The sequence below is a fragment of the Mytilus californianus genome, unplaced genomic scaffold, assembly GCF_021869535.1.
Source record: "Mytilus californianus isolate M0D057914Y unplaced genomic scaffold, xbMytCali1.0.p SCAF_2, whole genome shotgun sequence".
NCBI lineage: Eukaryota > Metazoa > Mollusca > Bivalvia > Mytilida > Mytilidae > Mytilus > Mytilus californianus.
Window position 1 is genome coordinate 105035789 of NW_026262668.1, and position 24478 is coordinate 105060266.

At 33.0% G+C, this 24478-nt stretch overlaps 2 protein-coding genes across 3 annotated transcripts in view; one reads left to right on the top strand and one right to left on the bottom strand.

Annotated features, from left to right (window-relative positions):
- The window catches only part of LOC127728522 (arylsulfatase B-like), a 25606-nt gene extending 16044 nt beyond the window's left edge, over window positions 1-9562 (bottom strand). The window contains exons 1-5 of one of the 2 annotated variants that reach the window (XM_052235941.1): window positions 9337-9562; window positions 3348-3465; window positions 1437-1548; window positions 943-994; window positions 172-275 (exon numbers count right to left, since the gene is read on the bottom strand). In XM_052235941.1, coding sequence (XP_052091901.1) covers window positions 172-275; window positions 943-994; window positions 1437-1548; window positions 3348-3444 — 365 coding nt within the window. In that variant the 5' untranslated portion in view covers window positions 3445-3465; window positions 9337-9562. Of the gene's footprint in view, window positions 1-171; window positions 276-942; window positions 995-1436; window positions 1549-3347; window positions 3466-8044; window positions 8067-9336 lie in introns of those variants that run through there. The other variant, XM_052235942.1, reaches the window with a different exon arrangement.
- LOC127728521 (arylsulfatase B-like) overlaps window positions 8179-24478 on the top strand; it is a 26460-nt gene continuing 10160 nt past the window's right edge. The window contains exons 1-6 of the mRNA XM_052235940.1: window positions 8179-8403; window positions 13937-14048; window positions 14943-14994; window positions 20633-20736; window positions 21795-21901; window positions 22562-22620. Of these exons, the coding sequence (XP_052091900.1) occupies window positions 8301-8403; window positions 13937-14048; window positions 14943-14994; window positions 20633-20736; window positions 21795-21901; window positions 22562-22620 (537 nt within the window). The 5' untranslated portion in view covers window positions 8179-8300. The remainder of the gene's footprint in view (window positions 8404-13936; window positions 14049-14942; window positions 14995-20632; window positions 20737-21794; window positions 21902-22561; window positions 22621-24478) is intronic.

Genomic DNA, 24478 nt, shown 5'->3' on the forward strand with positions numbered 1-24478 from the left:
TTTAATCTCAAAAGTTCAATATAGAATATAATAGAAATGACCAATCAAGAGTGTAGACTAGATAGGACGTACGCCTGTGTAAAGGAAGTTAGGCAACAGCTTTGTTTTATTGACTTCATGAAAACAAAATAAAAATAAGTTTAAAAATAAAACAAATAACAATTAGTATACTTTCCAATCATATGTGTTGCATATCCAAGTTCTTTCAGTTTCTGTGGCAGAAATGTTCGATTAAGGGGTGCACATGAAGGCGCCTGTGGTAAAATGACAAAATTCTGGAAGAAACAGCAACATCGACGGTGATATTTTGTCAAAGGAAAAGTTAACTTGTTTAAAGATATTACGTCTAACGATTTGATTTTAAGGTAGTTGACGGATAATGCTTAAATGTTGTATTTCTTACAAAAAATAATTTGGGCTAAATATGCAGACGTACATCTAACTGTGAATGTATGGGAAACTGTTTGATACCTTGAAATCTATTTTGTTTATGAACTGATCATTTCTATTCTTAATTAGATTTAAACTAATAAATAACGCAAAATTTTTGCTAATTTCTATAGGAATAAGAGTAAACATCTTAGTCACGTAGATTATTTTCTTCGTCCAATTTGTCACATATTCGACAAAGTTGTTTTGTTTTGAACTTTATGTTGGTATTAATGACCAATATTCATTTTAGCATCAGAACTCTGGTTACGTCGCACTTTAACAAAAGTATAGTAGTTACCTTCCAATTCATTTTTTTTATTTGCATACTTAAAGAAAAAAGGAAAAAGGATTATAAATAAAATTTTCGACTGGAATATCATAAAAACACAAGTCTCATTCGTTTAAACCGTGTGATAGTTTCCGGATTTGTGGTTCATAAATACTCGTCACGGTGTTAAGTAGTATAGAGTATTTATTAGAGTATGCCTACTACTAGAGAAATTATCTTACCTGTAATCCTGATTTGAATGGATAAAATCCTGATAAAAAGGCGTTTCTTGACCTAAAAGAAGAAAGTATTATTCATTCACAAATTTGGAAGCACGAATCTGTAAACATAAAAAGCATACATTTATTTCCATATATACCATACCTAACAGTGAACTGTTTGAATAGTTTGATCTCCAAATAAAAAAAAATCACCTATCTAATTCATTAAAATTCAGTTTTTCAATGTTTTTATAATGTAATATGACATATATGTATATTTGAAACAGTTGAAAAAGTATTTCATTCATACATTTCACAAAGTAATATACAGGCAACGCAGGTTAAAATAATCATATTGAAAGTCTTTTAAAATCTAAGGATAGGCAACTGTACGCTGTCGTTTTGATCCAACTTAAAATTCTGAAGCTTTGGAACTTTTGTAAATAGCTCCAGACCCGAGCACGAGAATTATGAAACAAGGTCTTTATACATTATCTGAAGTTATGAATACCTACGGAGAACAGACTGGTTGCACATAAGAATTGTTCAATATCATCCCATGCTTTGCTAGATAGTTTATGTTAGGAGAAATAACAGCCGGATTACGGAATCCTACATCGTTCCATCCTGAAACATTAAATACTTAATATTGACTGATGATATATAAAATGTTCAATATGATTATCAACATCCAAATAATAGTGATCTAAACTAATTATATATTAACTGACGGGTCCGGTGTTCTCGACACTCGTCCTTATGTGGTTTAAAAGGTAAACTAAATTGTACAGTAACAATCCAAAACGTGTATTGAAAATAGACAGACAACACCATGAACAAAGAGAAAATAATGCACAGACAAATAGCTATCCACAAAACACTATATAAACACTGGTTCAAGTCAGGTAAGTATCAACTTTTAGAAAACTAAAAGCATAGATCTAGAATATTGTAAGGTCAATGATATAAATGAATGTGTAAACGAAATGAACTTGTAACCTTGTATTAAAGTATTAACTATCATTATCCTAAAGGTAAAAAATGACTGTCTATTTTTTCAGCCAGTCGATTCTGGCTTTAATAGACTGGACGCAACTGCCATTTATTACAGCATATAAGATCAATTTATATAATCTGTTTGTTATAGTATAAAAATAACAGTCTTTCTAAATATTAACCTCGACTGTAAAGGACTTTACACATGGACTAATAGCAATTAGCCAATGCCAGTTCTCAAAAGGAGACTTCATGCTTGTAATCTATAATTCATAGTCATTGACAGTCTAGGTTATAAGTTATAAACAATAGATTTTTATCTAAACTTTGAGAACAACAAGATAAGAAATGGATGTCTTTTTCTAATTTTGAGAACAAGAAGATTAGAAATGATTGTCTCTATTAATTTCGATAACAACAAGATAATAGATATAAGAATATGTGGTATGAGTGCCAGTAAGACAACTCTCCATCCAAGTCACAATTTGTAAAAGGAAACCATTAACGATTAAGAACAGAGATATAATAAACATGTGAAAGCTCTCTCACAGGCATACAACCAATAATAGTAAAATATAAGGGCATACACCACAAGCACGGGGACACATTCTACTGCATCCACAGAATGCATGGGTGTCTCTATAAATTTTGAGAAAAACTACATAACTATAAACTTTGATAACTATATAAGATATGGATGTCTACATATTCTTTGAGAACAACAAGATAATATTGGATGTCTTATAAATGTTGAGAACAATAAGATAAGAACGGATGTATTTTTAACTTTTGAAAACAACAATATAACGGATGGAGGTCTCGATGAACTTTGAGAAAAACTACATAAGGAATGAATGTACCTATAAACTTTGAGAACAACTAGAGAAGGAATTAATGTCTCTATACAATTTGAGAGCTATATAAGAAATGGACTTCTCCATATTCTTTCAGTATAGCTTAATAAGAAAAGATGTCTTTAAAAACTTTGAGAACAACTAGATAAGATATTATTGTCTAAAGGGTGGAGTCATTACAGCATATTACCAACAGTTTATGGTCATCTTAAAAATTAAAGCGTCTTTCCAGTTATACACATTTTAATGCAAGAAAGCAAACATGGAAACAACTAGTAGAACATGATGAAAACAGAATGACATCCGGATAGACTGTGCAAGTATCAAGAATTTGTAAGGTTGACGTACAATTTTGCATTTTTAAATCGGCACTTTAATTTTTATCTATTTTTTCTTTTGCTCGTTTGGAAGCCAGCAAACACTATACACTCTTATCCGACCCTGTTATAAATAAAGCTCGTTCAAAAATATCCCCGAACTACATATAACGTGTTTTTTTTCCTTCAAGGACTAACTTCAATGTTTTGTTTTATCTTACTTCCTTGAAGTTAGTAATCCTGTTAAAAATAAACTTACCCAAATCATCAGCCACAATAAACACAATATGTGGTGATTTTGATTCCACGCATTTAGACAGTGATAAAAGAAGCAATCCATACACAAACACATCCATCCTTAGTCTATTGGGTAATATCTATCATGTAAAATAGTAAATATCAGTTATACAAATATTCAGTATTATTAGTATTTTTTCCATTTATATATGGAAAAAGAAGATTTGTCGTAGTCTTTGTTAGGCAAAAAAAGGATGAAGTTGTTTAATGCTTGAGATAAGAAATCCATTTTTTACATTTGTTCTGCTGTCCTATCTAGATAGAGCATTTGCATTTTATAAACTTTTAAACTTACTGAAATGTTTAGATGAAAATCCCTGTCCGGAGTCTTCATATGAATTTGGTAAAATCTTGACAATTATAAATACTAAAAGAACTGCTTATTATCGGGTATATGCACTTTGCAGAGCTGATTAATTTGTTGTTAATTAGCACTCGTTTTGAACATGAATGAACATTTGCCAACGGACGTCAATCAACCGGTGTACAGTAGTGAATAATATAAAAAGAAAAGAAAACGTAAGATGGATATTTCTGCTAAAGTTTCAAATATAAAAAAAAAACCGAATAAATAAAAACCGCAAAGTAAAAGATGAATAGTAAGCAAACGACAAAAATCTTAATAAAAGTATACATGTGAGAGCAAAACAAACTTGAACAGATGAATTCGGGTCTCCTCCAGTCCGTAGTGGGATACACTGTATGCAAATTATACATGAGGTTTCTAGAGGCAAGTAAAAGATGTAAAGTAAGCAAATGACTAGAAGCTTTATAAAAATATGCATGTGAGAGAAAAACAAACTTAATGAATTTAGTGGGATACACTGTTTGAAAGTTATACATGTTGTTGTCGAGAAGTCGGCTTGGTTTTCTTAAAAAGATACAAAAGATACATACCCTAAAGAATTACTTTCAGTTTCCTCATTCTCAGTTTCTCCAAAATAGTTTCCTCAGTATACAAATGTCAATATCTAATTTACAATTATCTTAAGACAACCTTACGTTGGATAATATAAGATAAATAGTAAATATTAGTCACGTGATTTGTATGTACTCTGAATTATCACCCTATAGAACTTATTTGAACATGCATACTGTGCTCTACGTATAGAGGTTTTGGTGAGTCACCCCAAATCACTTTGAAATCAATGTCTTCAGGATTTACTTGACTTCACATATATTTAAAAGGAAACCTTTAGCATATTAATTGTGCTTTCCCCGTGAAAATACTGCTGAAAAACAGACATGTTATCCAATGTGTATTATTGGCAACCACTAGCAGTAAACGCTCCATAATGCAGTAAAACCTATTTTGAAACCACGTTTTAAATAAATATTGATATCAGAAATTGTTATGACGATTTGCTCTCAACCGTTTAATGCTAAACTGGAAAACATACCTAAATAGGTCCATTTTGGGATATTGTCATTGGAATCTAGATATAAGCATCAGCTTATTGTCATTGGTATCTAGATATATGCAACAGCAAACGATATTTTTTTATAGGAACTTCAAGCCTTCTAAATTGATGATAATATTGGTATTTCTGTTATTGTCGTGGGTCATGTCTAATGTTTTCTTAACTATGAGTAAAATGGTCATAGTGACATATATAATATCATCCTATTATATTATTGCAATAAACTGATAAAGGACTGAAAAGAAGAAATTATAAATAAAATTACCTCTAGGTCACTTCAACTCATAAAAATAATATAATAAAGATATGCTCACCAAGGCCAAACGTTACTATGAAAACGATGTATAGATGCTGGTCACAACATATAGCAGTGGTTATATAGAATAGTAAAGGTATATCACGTGTTCCTGTATCAGTCCATTCTTTTGTGTGTTTAAATAAGAACATTTTTATTTTTCTTTACATCGAGCAAATCATATGATATTCTAATCTAATATTAAGGTTAATACGTAGATCGATTGCTAGATTATACTATTACAAATCGTAGCTGGTCATTTACAAAACAAAATCTGTTTGCATTTGTTATAGTATCGACTAAATATTTCCCCCTTTTCATGGTATCGTATGTAGAGTCTAAAACGTGTATTGCTGGTTTTTAATTCTCAATTTCCATTTAAAGCAGAAAACTTTTAGTTAGGCAAAATATGCAGATCTTAAATCAATTATGCATATTGTCAAACATTTTGTTGGTATTGTGACTTCTGCAGAAAAAAAGTATGACGAGACATAATCTTGTCCCCAGCATTGCAAAAATGGTAAACATGTTCAATCTTAAAATAGCTTTAACTTATTAATAAATGAAGTACCGACTTGTCTACGAAAAGGTATGTACTGTGATATTTAGAGCGAGGGACTGGCCCCGAGCACTCAATTGACCAATTCAATTTTATTTTATGTGTGTGGGGAGTGGGGAGAGGGGTGTAGAAAAATGGTTAAAATTCCAATTTTTTTAAATATATTTGTTTCAGCAGGAAAGTGAGAAAAAATCGTTTGAATCCATTAAATATGAAAGGCGGGGATTCAACATGTAGTTTTTGTCGAGCCTGCGACTTCTGTCGCAGAAAGCTCGACATAGGGATAGTGATCTGGCGGTGGCGGCGGCGTTAGCTAACTTCTTAAATGCTGGATGCTTCATACTTTGTATATAGATATTTAGAAAGTATGTTACGAAGTTTCCGTCTGTCATATGTCCATTGTCCTTGACCTCATTTTCATGGCTCAGTGACTACTTGAAAAAAAAGTTAAGATTTTTTGTAATGTCAATTTCTTTCTTATTATGAGTAATAGGATAACTATATTTAGTATGTGTGTACCTTGCAAAGTCCTCATGCCCGTCAGACAGTTTTCATTTGACCTCGACCTTATTTCATGGATCAGTGAACAAGGTTAATTTTTCGTTGTCAAGTCCATATATCAGATACTATAAGCAATAGGTCTACTATATTTGGTGTAGGGAATGATTGAAAGGTGTTCATGTCCAACTGGCAGGTGTCATCTGACCTTGACCTCATTTTCATGGTTCACTGGTCAAAGTTATGTTTTTGAGTTTTGGTCTTTTTTTCCTTACTACAAGCAATAGGTCAACTATATTTGTTGTATGGAAGGATAGTAAGGTGTATATGTCTGTCTGGCAGATATCATCTGACCTTGACCTCATTTTCATGGTTCATTGATCAATGTTAAGTTTTCATGGTTAAGTTTGTTTCTTAGATACTATAAGCAATAGGTAAACTATATTTAATGCATAGATTGATTGTAAGGTGTACATATCTGTCTTGCATGGTTCATCTGACTTTGACCTCATTTTCATGGTTCATTGGTCAATGTTTAGTTTTCATGGTTAAGTCTGTTTCTTAGAAACTATAAGCAATAGGTCAACTATATTAAATGCATAGATTGATTGTAAGGTGTACATATCTGTCTTGCATGGTTCATCTGACTTTGACCTCATTTTCATGGTTCATTGGTCAATGTTTAGTTTTCATGGTTAAGTCTGTTTCTTAGAAACTATAAGCAATAGATCAACTATATTTGGTGTATTGAATGATTGTAAGGTGTACATGTATTTCTCGTTTGGTTAATCTGACCTTGACCTCATTTTCTTGGATCATGTTAAGTTTATGTGATACTTGTAGTAAAGCTTTATATTTAGGACTATCAACATAAAATCAATGGTTAGTAGAGAAGGCGAGACATTTCAGTATGCACTCTTGTTTATAATGTTCCTGTAAAAATGTTTGTCTGTTTTTTTTTAAATATACACAAAATAGTTTGTTCCACAAAAAAGTTATCGGTTCCTTAAGAAATTCGTTCTATTGACTTGGAGAACTTTGAGAGTTCTTAATATATCACAATTACGCAGGCTTAAACAGCGTAAAAAAAGGTGAGAAAAGATTTTGATAATGATTGATTGATTGATTGATCGTTGGTTGCTTAACGTCCAGTTGAAAATATGTCATGCATGTTCAGGACAAGAACAAATTCACAATAAATACAATAGGTACATGTAGGTCCTCTAAAAGAGGTAGTCCGGGACTGAAATCGGGGTACTTTGGGCTGCCATTGGAAATTGAGAGAATATTAGATATGGACCGACATTTAGCTTTGACCCCATCCTGACCGGACGTGGCTGAGTACTTGTACATACCGCAAAGCCAAACGGACGCCCCACGTTGGCAAGGGTTTTACTGCCTATCGGAAGACGACCCAAGTGACCATATTTCTATCCCCAGTTACCCTTGTGATGATTATGGGCATGAATAATCAGGACTGGTAATAACTGTAAAAATATCAGTGTCCAAGACAGGATGAACATGATTATTGCAAGAAACGGTTGTGTACAAAAAGTGAAAATATTTTTCGCGCTTATAAATAAGCCGTACTATCAACAGTTGTAAAATGAAAAAAATCACCCTTCCACAGAAAATCAAATAGCCACTGCGGCTATTTAAATCTCATTCATGTTTTTACAGTCATATGATATTTCTTCGTAAATTCCGGAAACAACAAAAGCAAATTTTCAATAAAAAAAAGCTGGTTTTTTTTCACACCCAAATGTGATGAAAATTCAGAATTTGACCGGGTTTTTTTTTCAACGATGTTTTAAAATGAATACGCAGAACCCAAAAAGGCTCCCATAGTTACCGGCTTCATTTTAACCTTAAGTATGGTCGCCTACCTATTTAGTTAGTTTCTTCATTTTAACCTGAATAAAACATTTGTATCACAAACGTAGTGTAATCTTTAAATAACTGTTGGGAAACACCTAAATGTTTTGATTCATTTATTAACGAGAACGATCTACATTTTGACATATCAGGAGCATCCCACATTTTGACACACGAACAGTCCACATTTTGACACACCAGTACAAATAGTCAATATGTGCAACATTCTAACATATTATTTATTGCCTTTGTAGAGATCTATGAAGCATGTTACCAACGATAAACATTGGTTTATTTGTGGTTAGTGTTTTTGTGGCATTGTGTGACGGACAGCATCCAAATATTGTCTTTATTGTGGCTGACGACCTAGGTATGTTATTTTCATATTTATTTTTTTCCCAATACGATAAATATCAACACAAGATTCATCAGAAGGAAATGAAAATTATGGCTGTATATTTACACCACAACATTTACTTTGAGTACAGACAGGTCGGTGGGTCTCTCCAGTCACTCTGTCTTCCTCCATCAACAACAAATGACCTCCACGAAATAGCCTATAGTGGGGAAAGTGGCGTTAAACACCAATCAATCAATTATTAATCAATCTGAGAACAGACATACCTGTTCAAGTGGACACGTATGTAACTAGGCATGGCAGGGACTAGATAAACAAATTTAAGGTTCATGTGGACCCTTCGTCTAAAATGGCTGCATTTTCACCTCAAAATTTACTCAGAGTACAGACAAACCTGTGCATATGGAAAAGTTTTAAGGCATAGCATGCCCTAGATAAATTAAAATCTAATATATTTTATGTTTTAGAAAATTAAAAACTTAACCGGATTTTGCAGTGCACTTTTTTTCATTCCACCAGAAGGTGCCAAAATAAACAAAGTTGGGAAAGAGGTTTGAGAACTTCCCCACAGGTAATAATTGAAGTGAACTGTTTTGATTGACATGGACAATAGATGGACAATAGATACCTGACAATAATTGGTGATTTAAACTGTGTACCTGAGTGGACCATATCAAGTGAAACTCAACTGTTTGTTAATTTTATCATCTTCTGCAGGGACGAAAAAAAGTGCACTGCTAAATCCAGTTAAGTTTTTAATTTTCTAAAACATACAATGCATTAGAAGTTTATTTATCTAGGGCATGCTATGCCTTAAAACTTTTCCAGATGCGCAGGTTTGTTTGTCCTCAGAGTAAATTTTGAGGTGAAAATGCAGCCATTTTAGCCAAAGGGTCCACATGAACCTTAAAATGCATTTTATGTTTCAGAAAATCAAAAACTTACCTTCCTTTTGAGATTCCGTTTTTGTTCCACAGCAGGTGCCAAAATTAACTTGCAAACACCTGAATTTCATTTGATACGGTCCACATATTTACACAGTTTAAATCACCTATTGTAATGTATAGGTATCTATTGTCCATCTGTTGTCCATCTGTTGTCCATAGTAGTCAAAACAACTCAACTCACAATTTTTTTTCGGATTGACTACTAGTATTTATTTTGATCTGTTGCTAAGTGCGATGGGGACGCTAAAACGCGATGGTCACGCTAAAGTGCGATGGCCTACGCTAAAGTGCGATGGTTTGATACGCTAAAGTGCGATGGTCTGTGCTAAACATTGAACACGCTAAAGTGCGTTTTTTCCGCAAATGTATCGACGTTAGCAACGTTCGACAGCATTATAACGAGATTGTTTGTCCAGATTAAGGGCTTTTATTACACAAGAAAAGAACGAAGAGAGAAACAAATGATCACCGTGAATCTGGGACATTTTTGGTCGTTGCTGGAAGAGGTTAACTTAATTTGTAAAATTGTAAAAAGAAATTTAATCAAAACTACTTGGGGTTCCAAAAAAGTCTTCTCTTTTTACTTTCTAATTGAATAATTCTATAAAAAAAAATTCAATATGGTTTTTTATTTCTGTTAAATAATGAATATACGTCAACTAGACAGCAACCTAACGAACAGATGTGTTGTAGCATCATATGATTGCCAATAAGACAAACCCTTATGTCATTAATGTATGCAACTTTAGGTTATAATAGTATGACCTTTAACGCGGAGCATAGTATTCTATTAAGACCAAAGGGCCTCAAAACAATCAATGTAAAACAATTCAAACGAGAAAAATTACAACCTGATTTAAATACAAAACAATAAACGAACAGCAAATATGAAATATACCAACAAACGACTACCAGTAAGGGAGCTACCATTTGATTTTTATGGATGCATTTATTTTTTTTAGTTGTAATCTTTGTACTGCCTTTTTATTTTTCACTCTATTCGGTCCTGCCTTTTTTTTAATTAGTTTATCCTGACTTTTTTTGGACATAAATTGTCATCCTGCCTCTTTTTTGGAAAGTGTCTCATCCTGCCTTTCTTCACTCAAAACTCCTGTCCTGCCTTTTTTTCAAATTTCATCCTAGTCTGAACCACATTCCCGTTACATCATCGGACTTAAGCGTCTGACACCATCGCACTTTAGCGTAGACCATCGCACTTTAGCGTGACCATCGCACTTTAGAGTACCATCGCACTTTGGTCGTTGCTGGAAGAGGTTAACTTAATTTGTAAAATTGTAAAAAGAAATTTAATCAAAACTACTTGTGGTTCCAAAATAGTCTTCTCTTTTTACTTTCTAATTGAATTATTCTATAAAAAAAAATTACAATATGGTTTGTTATTTCTGTTAAATAATGAATATACTTCAACTAGACAGCAACCTGACGAACAGATGTGTAGTATCATTATAAAATATGATTGCCAATACGACAACTCTCTATTCACGACCTAATGTCATTGATGTATGCAACTTCAGGTATGACCTTTAACGCGGAGCACTGTCTTACACAACATATTATTTTTATTAAAAAACGACTTCAACAAAATTCCGGATATACTAACTATACTGCAGTTTAACCATTACACTTTTTGGACAACTGTCGTACTTTAAATAAAAATAAGAAGATGTAGTATAAACTATCAATCCAACCCCAAATGTCGTTCATGTATGCAACTAATAATCATACGGCCGTCAACGTAAAGCATTGGCCCATGCTGCATAACAAGCTATATAGGGTTATAAAATGACCAGTGTAAAACAATTCAAAAGAGAAAGACTACGGCTTGATATATAAATAAAACAATAAACGAAAATGTAATAGGAACTCAGCAACAAACGAAAACCATTGCCTGAACCACATTCCTGTTACACCATCGGACTTTAGCGTGTCATACCATCGCACTTTAGCGTGATATCTGATCGCACTTTAAAAAAAAACAACCATCGCACTTTAGCGTCTGACACCATCGCACTTTAGCGTAGACCATCGTACTTTAGCGTGACCATCGCACTTTAGAGTACCATCGCACTTTAGAGTCCTACATATATAATCCAGGTCAGGGAAGAACAAACATTGTTGGGCTGTTATTTAGACGAATTATATATATATAAATAAAAAATAAGGCTGAAAATACGCTAAATATTTGAGAATCCGGAAGGCATTTCTTTTCTTTATAATATTATGTACTTTCACTTTCGTTTTAAGTAACTACATTGTACTATATTATGACGTTCAGATTAAATAATGATATCGCTATAATAGACGTTACCCCTGACGACGTCGCTAGCAACCATATCCATGAATATCTGTGAAAAAGTGAAACCGGGGGGAAAACTATGAATATTAGCACAACAATGTGAAATCTGCAAATTTGCAGAAGCAAATTAATTATTTTTGTTTTTCCCTCGCCGGGATTCGAACTCATGCTATTGGAATATCGAGACAACACCGCCTGCACTGTGTCCAGCGCTCTAGACCACTCGACCAGATAGACTGAACAGTGTTAAAAATATTGAAAACATGATTGAGTTTTAGCTGTGTGATTCTATAACTAATTTGTAAAAAAAACCAATTTCTCAAATTCAATATATGTCACACTCTTTCTAGGATGTTATTGCAGAATAAATCTCAATCTTTTTTTGTGCCATTTTAATTTTCATTTTTTTGATATACCTTCATACCAGCATGCACATGCATAATCAAAATGACATTGAATCAGAGAAGAGCACAATATTTTCCTAGATTGAAAATTTAGACACTCTTTGTTTCTAAATCATGTAAATAAAAAACTTAAGCCTTTGATTGACTTTTTTTTTTAATATAGACTAAGAGTTGACAATAAAACCACCAGTCAGAAACTGATCAATTATTATTCCCAAATATTTTACAAAATTTTTGGATTCAATATTAATACCATAACAAGAGATAGCAAAATCAGCCGGTATTAGAGACCGAAGTGTTCGACCAGGACCAAAAATTATACTCTCCGTCTTTCCCAAATGTAAGGACAATTTATTGTCAGTTAACTAATCATTGCATGACTCCAGTATTCTGGATAATTTATGCGAGATGACCCCAGAGTCTATATGGGAAAATACAATTGCAGTATCATCTGCATATATCAAAACTTTACAATCTCGATTCTGAGTCACTGCTAGTTTGAACATCATTTACATAGATCAAAAACTATAGTGGACCCAGTAAGCTATATTTAGGGACACCACATGTAATATTACACACTTCTGAAGTTACCACATTTACACTTACAACCTGTTTTCTGTTTGTCAAATAGGACTCAAACTAAGGTACAGATCTAACCCCAATAACTTCTAATTTGTCACATAATATCTTGTGATCTACTGTGCCAAACGCCTTCTGTAAGTCTAATAGGACCATGCCTGTAAAAAGACCTTTAGACGTTTGAGTTTTGATGTGATCTTTCCTTGACATAGTTTGTACATGATTGATTCCTGTATGTTGTGTTCCAGAATATTCATTTTCATCCTGTCTTGTGCAAGGATATTTATTTTCAACTCTTACCAGACCAGGATATGCATTTTCAAAATCCTCCTACCGCCGTACCCCACCAACCCAAGAAAATCAAATTGTCGTCCTCTAACGACATAAAAGACAATATCTATAACTGCACTTGGTGTCCGTGACAACATTAAAACGATGCATAGATAAACAAAAGAAAGGCTTGATTTAAGTGGTAGTTACATGTTTGTAGCTAGCATGAACATGTAATTATATAAAATGAATCCTACTGGTAATTTTATCGGGTTGTTAAAGCGTTAAACGTGCGCACATGCAAAATGTGACTCGGCCAACGCTTTATCACCCCCATAATAATACAAAATGAAGCTTTCAGTTCTGAAATTTAAAAAAAACATATGCGTCACCTAACTATGAGGAAACTTGATGAAAATACTAAGATTATAGAAAGAGTTACATTTCGAATATGATAATGCTGTGGTATTGCAAAATCAAAATTTCGGTTTGTATTTAAAAAAATAATAAGTGTTACCTCTAGCATTCCAATCAAATATATTTACACATCTAGCTAGTATTGAAGAATTTAATGCTTTTTTTAGTAATTGTATTGGGGTGTAAAATTTTTTACCGAAGCACATTTTGTATAAAGCGCAAAGGCGCATCATACTAAAATGTGCGCATATCAACGCTTTTACAACCATATAAAGTCATAACAAAGAAACGTTCAATTCTTATAATTACATTTTCTTATACAACCATGAAATTACGAGTTATATAAAACTTTTCGTTTGTTTTCCTAAGCATTATTGTGACGTTATCATGGGAAGCACATGCAGTCACGAATATTGCATTTAAAACAAACAAAACAAAACAAAACATAATATGGGAATGCCTCGCAATTGTTAGCCAAAATAATTATGGATTCTAATGAAACACGTTCTGAAATGAAACCTCGAAAATACAAGTTCAAGTATATTTTAACTTCTGTATCTTTTCACAATTTACGCTGATATCTTAGGTTAATATATAATTTATGCAAACAGGTTGGAATGATCTGGGCTTCCGAAATAAACATGTTATATCACCAAACATTGACAAACTGGCAGGAATGGGTATGATTCTGGACCAATCATATGTTCAACCAGTCTGTACCCCGTGAGTACTAGTACTTAATACATGCCTTCTTATTACTGGTAACCCACAAATCCACTTATCTAAAAAGTCGAACGTTTAAATATAGCGAATTAACAAAAAAATAGGAGAAAAAACAAACAGATCGTTTCTTAACAATCAATTCATCCGAGAAAAAATGCAGAGAAACTAAAACAAAGACAGCTTCTCTGTCCCTGGTACAAGACACAGGTTTAAGTGGCTTTATTTCATCATACCCCTTACATGTCGGGTTTCAAAGAGCTTTAACCCTAGAGCACAGTTGTTATATTCGAAAAGATTGTGAAAGTTAAAAGAAACATATTTGTTATCATAAAATCTTTTGCTATTTCTAAAAAGGGAAAACAATAAAAATACCAATTTCTTTGAATCAAAGAAGATATTTCTAAAATCCGAATTGATGTTTTGTGCCACAATGTTACTAGAAATTGCACCTGTAGAAAGTTACATTTTAATTCTCTTTGGAGGGTTGATGGAATTGGATCTCCTTAAAACAAATGAATCGGACAGTCTTCCTACGACCACTGTGAGACAATAATAGAGAATAAGTTTTGGACTTTCACTTCAAATTCATTCGTTTCCATAACAAAAATAAAACATTTGTCCTTAATATCAAATCAGATATAACTTGGTAAAAGTTAGTGAAGATGTAATATATTTTTTCACGTCTCAATCTAGTGTTGTCATTATTTGAGCCGTCTCTCTATAATAATTTATGTGCAATAACTTTTAATTTTTATTGATGTTTATGAAACTTTTATGAAATGTTAAACTTTCTCTTGTCGAAAATTTATGGTTGCCCCATGCTCACACCGTTGTAACCCTTAATTTGATTTTGTGACTATATACCAAATATTAGATATTTTGTTCTACCTTCAGATCAAGAACTGCGTTCATGACAGGGGTGTATCCATTTAAAGTTGGGCAGCAGGTAACATATGTCAAACTGTTTATATGTTTTCCATAAATGAAATATGGATAAATCGGTTTTTGAAAACAAATATATATCCTTTATGGTAATTCAATATTTGAAAGAGACCATTATTACAAAGATATACAAAAAATGTTCGTGTAAGTGAATTGTAAAGGAGGAAAGAAACAATGATAAACAATGGAATTCCTATTGCTTCTGAAATTCTATATTAAAAAAAGATGTGGTATGATTGGCAATGAGACAGCTATCCATAAGGACTAAAAGACACAGAAATTAACAACTATAGCCCCCCCCCCCTAACCTGGGACAGTGGTGTAACAGTACAACATAAGAACAAACTATAAAAATCAGTTGAAAAGGGCTTAACTCATCAGATGGATACAGAGCAGAAATACATCTAACAAAAACACAGAGTGGACGTGGCAGGGTACTTATACATCCCACAACAAAAAAGACAGATCTGAGAGTACTCGCAGTTACTGACAGCTAGTTAAAAGCCCATAACAACTAATAACAAAAATCATACATCTAAGACTAAAATACCAATCAGTACACAGCCAACATCCAATGGATTTAGTGTAAAGACGTCATTAACAGTCAGAGAAAAACTTTACCTTGGTGCAATGCGAAGATACAGGTATCGACAGATTGTAGAGCCATGAATGTGCATGTATATACAAATAATATTTAGTTTGTTTTTAATTTGTAGTGGGGGGGGGGGGGTGACCTCTTAGAATAAGTTTATTTAAAGGATTTATAAGTTTACCCGAATCTTATCTAAACTTACGGTTCGGTAAACAACATCTCCGTAAAATATAGGATGTGCTTTACCGTTTGAAATAAGTTTTCTACAGGTACAACCAAACTTCAAAACCAGATCTTTATATCTATGGAAGAATTAAGTAAAGGTATTAAGTTATTTGTTGTAACGAAATCCCTGACTTTATTATTTACCAGTATTACATAGATTACGTTCATTAAAACCAAATAGCGGGCATAGTGAACGAGTTGTGATATATAAACACCAACAGATGTTGCCAAAAAACATCACCGCCAAAAAAAGGAAAATTAACAATAGGGAACGAAAAATCGTCCCTTTTGTCGTAAATTTTAGTGTAGAGTTTCCCGTGTAAAACTGAAATATCTAAATCAAGGAAAGAACAGTTATTACCGTCTATATATGATTGATTTAAAGTAGGTTCCTTTGGGTAAATTTCAGCAGTATATTTCGAAAATTCTTGATTATTTAACGAAAAAATATCACCAAGATAACGTTAAGTGTTGACGAATTTATCAATTAAATGCAATTTAGACGGGTCTTTTACTAAGTTTGGCCAAAAACTGTTATGCATAACAGCACAATAACAAGTCTGCTATAAAAGGGGCGCAATTGGTGCCCATAGGAAAACCTACAACCTGCCGATAAACTTTATTACCGAAACGTACATGAACATTATCAAGGAAAAAATTAACAGCTTCAATCATCTCATCACACCATCAGTAAGTATATCTAGCAAATTTACCTTTCTCATTAGAGAAGAAGGCTTTAAATGAGTTGCAGCAAATATATTTGCATTTGGATTTACCAAACGACCATGCATTTAATTAAATAGGAAAACTTTTGTTTGACAAGATTGTTGGAAGTGTAGTGTAAAGAACTGAAAAATCAAATATATCAACAGAATAAAAAGGACCATCAAAAGCACGAAATTTATCTGAATTTTTTACACTAAATAGTTAGTTCCACTATTTTCATATGTTTTATTACAAAAGTTAATTTTAAGTTCTTTGATAGTAGTTAAGGAACTAGTTAAAAGCACTGAAAGATTAGTTGTAGAACACTAACTAGAGGCGAGATGAAACGATATTTTATAGTAGGGACCTTCAAATGTTCAGAAGAGGCTTAAATCCGTGATGTGGTTATGATATGATATGATATGATTTATGACTCTCTGTTGGGCGCACGGACTTGAACGTAGAAGAATTTAGAATTTCATTCTTAAGAACGTCTGTGTAGTATTTACGGCATACCACCACCACCACATTGTTGCCTGCTTTGTCGGTCGGTACAAACACAAACCGCTTTGCGAGTACTTGAAGTTTGTTTCTTATTCTAAAAATAGTCGTATTATGTACTCTTTTATCTAATTCTATATTATTTTCAAAATGTGATATTCGAATATCCACAACATTCATAAATTTATTGAAATAAGAATCAAGAGATTTTGTTATCTAGCTTGTTTTGTGTCCATTTCCCCTTATTTTAGCCAAGCTGTGTCTTTTGTCGGCTTATGATTATTGTCGTATGGTACTCCCGATCGGTTATTTGCTTTTGCGCCACAAACCATATTTCGTTTAAGCCAAAAATAAAACATTTCATTTGCGCCAATATTACAGGTAAATACAGGTAAATAAAAAAACATATTCATCCGAAATTAGTCATCATAGAACCATAATGAAAGCACTATACACTGATACGTTGTACTGAAAACCATGGTTGTGTTCGTTAAAAGTTTTTTTATATTTTTGTTGTTGTCCATATCTGTTGTTTTTCTGGTTTTTCTGGGGTTTTTTTGTACCCCTAAACGACTTGTCTCCATTTTTCAGAACAATAGATAACCTATATGTGTGGTCATCATAAATTACAGACTAATTTTCTATGTTTGTCCCCGAATTGACAGTGTCCATCTTGACACATCAAACATGTGAACACTATATGATTTTAAACCAAAGTGAATCTCAGTTTTGTATTAGAAATGAGTATGAACTCAATTAATAACCCAGGAGAATACTATAAAAAAAATCTTATTCGCGATATAGCAATGAATATTTAAACTTTTCCGTTATATGTTACCTTTAAAATGGCGCAAATGTAGTTTTTATTTTTTTTGCGTAAATGAAATGAAATATTGTGGCGCAAATGAAAGATTGGATTTAGTAAGAATTGGCGCAAATGCAATGCGCCTGTCCCGACAGTATCTTTTGATTCATAATTTTATAATAAACTTGATTGATTTAATACAAATGTTTGTGAAAAAATGTAATCAAAAATATAAATCAATTGCTTTAAAAAGCAATTGTAAACGGTCTTTCCCCCACCTGAAACATGATTGACTGATATATTTGTATGTTTGTTTTGTTTGTTTGTTTATTTGTTTGTTTGTTTGTTTGTTTGTTTGTTTGTTTATTTTTTTTCTTTCTTTCTTTAAAGGGTCCATATTAGTGTGTTGGTTAAGTTTCTATATTTAGTTTGGAAAGTTTTTATTCTATTTCAGGGTCCGCGCGCGTCTTTGTCTCGCGCCAGGTTGTGGCGTCACGTGACGAGGCTTTATATTAGCGAAAACTTAGTATTTTTATTTCTTTTTAGGTGGGGACGTTGGACAGACAACATGTATAGCGACGGAATACACACAATGTATTTCTTTTGTCATTGTAGGTAATTGACGTTTCGATCACAGTTCACGAGCAGTGCATGCTTTGGATTTAATTGATCCTGTGTAACTTTAAAACACGTTTATCGATTATTTTCATACAATGTACATTTTTCAGCAGCAGTTTGTAACACAGATTTGTATTTCAATCTAGGAGCGGACATTTTATTGTAGGATTTCACTGAGATTTACGGAACTAGCAAGCGATTTTTACGGCATTGCAATTTCTTTTCTCTGGGAAAATTCTTGAGAGATATCTGCACCACGTTGTTTTATGAAGATTCAATACATGTATACTATACCCTGCTGACTGCAAAATTTGGGGTCAATTGGACATGTAGTTTCTGAGAACATCTGATAACAAGCATGTGGATTTTTTTTTTTTCAGAAGAGATGTAAATACAATATTAAACACATGAGACGGAAACATGCATACAATGAACGATTGATTGGTTGGTTGGTTGGTTTATTGATTGATTGATTGATTGATTGATTGATTGAATTGGTTGGTTGATTGATTTGTTGATTGGTTGATTAAACACGTGGGATAGGGTCTCTTGAAACAAGCGAAAAAAAGAAACAAAGGAAATCTTGGACCCCGTATTAAACACATGAGACGGAAACATGCATACAATGAATGATTGCTTGGTTGGTTGGTTGGTTTATAGATTGATTGGTTGGTTGGTTGGTTGGTTGGTTGGTTGGTTGGTTGGTTGGTTGATTGATTGATTCATTTAACATGTGGGATATGGTCTCTTGAAACAAGCGAAAAGATCTTGGACCCCATATTAAACACATGAGACGGAAACATGCAGGCATGCAATGATTGGTTGGTTGGTTGGTTGGTTGGTTGGTTAGTTGATTAACACAGAGAACGGATCCACTTAGATCCTGCAAAAACGGAATTGAAAGCCTAGATACTATATATCTAAACACATGGGATTTATCTTTTGAGAGATCACTTAACAAAGTAGTAAGGTTAAAGGTCAATGTCAACCTACAAAAGCATTAAAACACAATCAAACTCTTTAAATAGTGCCAAAAACACATAATTTGCCTCTTTGTACATGACCTTGACCTTTGACCTTGACCCCAATTTCAAGGTCATGAAACAAGGGCCTCAAATCAAAACACTCTAGGTCTCTACTATATATTGTTAATGAGTTATATTACCATACAGCTAATATTAGATATAAAAGGGGCGAAAACTCCCATTAAATGTCTATGTACCCTTTCAACTAAAATTTAAGTGTTACGACATGTCGCAACTAACAATTCTATAAAAATATGTTGTCGATATCTTATAAGATTTCTGAAAATTAGTGATAACAAGCCAAAATCAAAATTTTTAACATGACCTTGACCTTTGACCTTGACCTCATTTTCATTTTTATGGACCAAGGACCTCAAATCAAAAGACCCTAGGCCTCTATCACTTATGGTTTTCCAGTTACAAATACATTTCACATATATCAAATACAAAAGGGGAAATAACTCTCATATGGAGTCTTCGTAAAGCTTCGGTCTAAATAAAACCTAACATCCTGAGGATATAACGAGCAATTTGGAAAAATAAATTTGTCGCTTTCTTTTACGGTTGCGGAGGAGATCTCATAACAAGAAAAACAGTGTTTGGGGAGATAACTCTTACAAAGAAAAGTGTTCGGTTAAACAGGGTCAGTTTCAAAAGCGTATAGACTGTATGATATCATATACCAAAAAACTAAGCGACATCTTTTGAAACAAAAATACACCGCAAGAAAAAAATTAGGCGGAAGAAAAAAAAAATAATCAGAAGAAAACCAATAGGTCTTTCCACAGAAAGGTGGAAAGACCTAATAATCCAAACAATCTGTGTCCTTTTGTCCAAGTGTAGTTTGTTATCTTCAACTGCTAATTAATATTTAAATAGGACCTTGTATTAGCGGCTCTTATTAAAAAAGATCTTAAGACTGAAATTGGTCGTTAGTTATGCTGAAATGTTCATGACTTGTAATCAAGTATATATATATATATACTTTTATTCAGAACAGGAATAAAAGCGATGTTCCTTTGCCTTTAGTTTTGTCAATGTGTGTAGGGAGTTTGTGTCATGCATTGGTTCACCCTTTCCCTTCGTTTCCGTTGAATTTGCTCATTGTATGTACTTTTAGTATTCTGTAAAGAAAATACTTGTATGCTTTAATCATTTCCAACTATTGTAGCATTTGGCGATGTTGCCAGGGCAACCGTCTTGTGCTGCCATGGACAAAGTGACACTGCCACAAAAACTAAAAGAAAATGGATATAGTACACACATGCTTGGAAAGTAGGCAACATTACCAAGTTATAGTAATTATAATTAAACAAAATGTAGTTTTCTGTCATGTGAGTTGTAAATAGTCAGAAGGATGTTTAAATTAGCATTTAAAATACTTATTGATAAAGGTTATGAATCACTTCGTCTGGTGTTTTTGAGGATACGCATCAATTCTTATTAATCAATATACAGTATGAAGCAGTTGAATATTTGTCTTTGTGTATCTGTGTTGAAATTCTGTACATGTATGTTTCGTGCATTGCATAAGTTGGTGTCTTCCCGGAAAATTCATGACTCATTTTTGTGAATTCACCTTTGAAGTACAAATATTGTCTTTTCGAAAATAATGAGCATTTGATACTGTATACTATAAAAAAAAATGTACGTGCGTATTTGTCATCTATCATACCGTTATTTGATTGTTAAGTGCTTTCTTTGTACTGATACACATTTTGATAAGTCCGCATATTGGGATAAAAACAGGAAGAGTTAAGATCTAAAAATTATTTTAATCCAGCCACATGTTCGCGCCCTTTTGCCAAGTCAGGAATTTCGTCAGTGGTTTCTGTGGAAATTAATGTTGACCATAGTTTTTGCTTATCTCCATTACAACTTGATTAGACCAGGGACAATTTAGACCTTGACAACTGTATAGCGGGATTTTCTCGCTGTGTTGAAGACCCATTGGTGGCCTTTGGGCTGTTTTCTGCTCTTTGGTCGGGTAGTTGTCTCTTTGACACATTCCCCATTTCCATTCTCAATTTTATCTGCATATTGTAAAAGATTTATGTTTCCCTGTGATGTCTTTGGGTTTTATGGTTGTCGTCTCGTTGACAACTGTATAGACATCTGCATATTGTTAAAGGTTTATGTTTCCCTGTGATGTCTTAAGGTTTTATGGTTGTCGTCTCGTTGACAACTGTATAGACATCTGCATATTGTTAAAGATATATGTTTCCCTGTGATATCTTTGGGTTTTATGGTTGTTGTTGACGTAAACCCCATATCTGCAATAGTTCATATTCAGGTTCTTTTTCTACTGACTACAACTGGGACATTTTTTGTAGGTGGCATCTTGGTTTCTGTAAATGGGAATGTACACCAACATACCGAGGATTTGACAGTTTTTATGGCTACTACAATGGCCAGGTTGATTACTATAATTATACTATTGGTAAGTAGTGACTTAGGTAATTCAAGTGTTGTAATTATAGAATATCTAATCGAAAAATTCAAATATAGAAAAATATTCAACGAGTGACCGAACAACACATTAATTCATGAATGCGCGTAGCGCATGAGTTAATTATCAGTGTTGTTCGGTCACGAGTTGAATATTTTTCGATATTTGAATTCTTTGATTAGTTATTCTTTTTATTACATTGACAGAGGGCTTTTAAATGGAAATAAAGTAGAAAATGTAAGGAACTATATCTTTTTTTATACGCATTCATAATTTGCTTTGATGCGACGTCATCGACAACGTCTTGACAACACTTGACGTCAGAGGGGTGAAATAACCCGTGTTTATTTCACATGTGAAATTATTGGTTTTTATTTCACTGGGAAATCACGGTAATTCATTGCAACCAATGTAATAATGTTAGTTATTAGCAAACCGATAATCGAAATCGAAAATTTAGATGCCAATGGTCATACCATGAAGAAAATTAATAAGTTATGATTTCTCTAATAATAAGCATTTCTTCTTTCTACAAATCTTCAGTGATTCGTTGATTTCTATTTGATTTCATTCTTGATTTCACGGAAATCGCCGCTGGATTAAAACAATAATATTCTTTTATATATGTTTCTTAAATTTTATCTAATATAGGGAATGGGGTCGATTTTCGTGACAATAAACAGCCAATAAGGCCTACAGAATATTCAACAGTAAGTTTTATTTGTTACATTGCATTTTTACACTTTACCATGAATCGGTAATTTTGCTGTACTTTATCCGTTTTGACATATCCGTTCGAATATACTTAAGATTTCGCCATTATGCCCATCTAATAGCAAATCAAATCTCAGATAATTAAGTAGATTTATGAGGCTTTTAACAAAGAAGTATGTGATCGGTGCTGACATCTTCAACTGTTTATGATTATTCATTTGTTTATATCTATCCGCTGTGTGATATATATATATATATATATATATATATATATATTATATCCAAATATAACTAAAAAGGCTTCGATTTTCACTGTTAACACACAATTTATCGGCACTCATCGTTTTTCTTTTTATATCGATTAGTTGGAAAAATGAAAGAATGAGAAATTCTTCATGAACATAAAGAGCACTTGATCCCCTCATAATGTTACATTTGTATAATAGTATAGTAAAAAATAAATACAATTCTACTAATCTGTTTGTGCTATTATGGACCTTAGATTTTTTAGGCATGGCTTTTGTTCATTGTTGAAGGCTGTACTGTGGTCTATAGTAGCTAACTTCTACGTCTACGAAAGTCGCGGAAAGCGAGAAATAGGGATTGCTTGTCCGGCGACGGCGACGGCGTCAACAATTGTTAAGTTTTCTGCTTAAGTTAGTTTGATAGGAACTACTTGTGATAGATCATTGATATTTATATAAAGTTGCATTACTATCAGTACATATCAGTTTGACGACTATTTTAAGGCCCTGCCCTCTAGGTCATGGTCCGGTGACTTTCAGTTAATTAGCAATTTTCAATGTTAAGTTTTCTGCTTAAGTTAGTTTGATAGGATCTACTTGTGATAGATAAATGATATTTTGTATCAAGTTGCATTATAATCAGTTCATATCAGTTTGATGACTATTTCGAGGCCCTGCCCCCTAGGTCATGGTCCAGCAACTTTCAATTAATAAGCATTTTTAATGTTAAGTTTTCTGCTTAAGTCATTTTGATAGAAACTACTTGTGATAGACTGATGATATTTTGTATGAAGTCGCATTACTATCAGTGCATATCAGTTTGACGACTATTTTGGACGTGGTTCAGTTACTTTGAATAAATTTTCTGCTTAAGTTAGATTGATAGGAATTTTACCACGATATTTGTATAAAGTCACATTACTGTCTGTGCATCTCAGTTTGTCGACCATTTTCCTGCCCTGCCCACTACATCATAGCCCAGCGACTGAATTGATAAGCAATGTTGCAATCCATCAGATTGTCTTTTTTAAAATTGTATGCAGAAAGACGAGACAGTTTATTTATATTTTTATTTATTATTTTGCAAGATTCCTTTACAGCGTACTTGTCACAACATATCAATACAATTTTGCATTGTTGTTGCTAGCAATAACTTATTAAACACTTAAAAAGAATATTTGTATTTAATAAATTCTTCTTTTCTAATCTAAAAGCACAATTCAGTATACCTCACCTTACGAAAAACGAGAGTTATATATTGTTTTACTCTGTCCGTCTGTCCGTTCATCCGTTCGCACGTCATCTTGGTTTCCAGATGCTAAATCAAATGCTTTATATCCGATTTAAATCTTTTTTGGACATATGGTAACATTTAATAAGAACAAAACTGCTTATGTTGATGTCACACCGTCTAAGGTCAAGGTCATTGTTATTAAAAGATAGACCGACATATATGAAGGTAAGTGGTTTCTGGATAGTAAATTAAATATTTGTTTTTATCAGATTGCAACCTTACTGAGTTATATGATATCGTCTTAAATAATGAGAGGATGATTTCCCTTGAGGTTGAGGTCACTGTGTCCGAGGTCAAGGTCAAAGTTACCAAAAA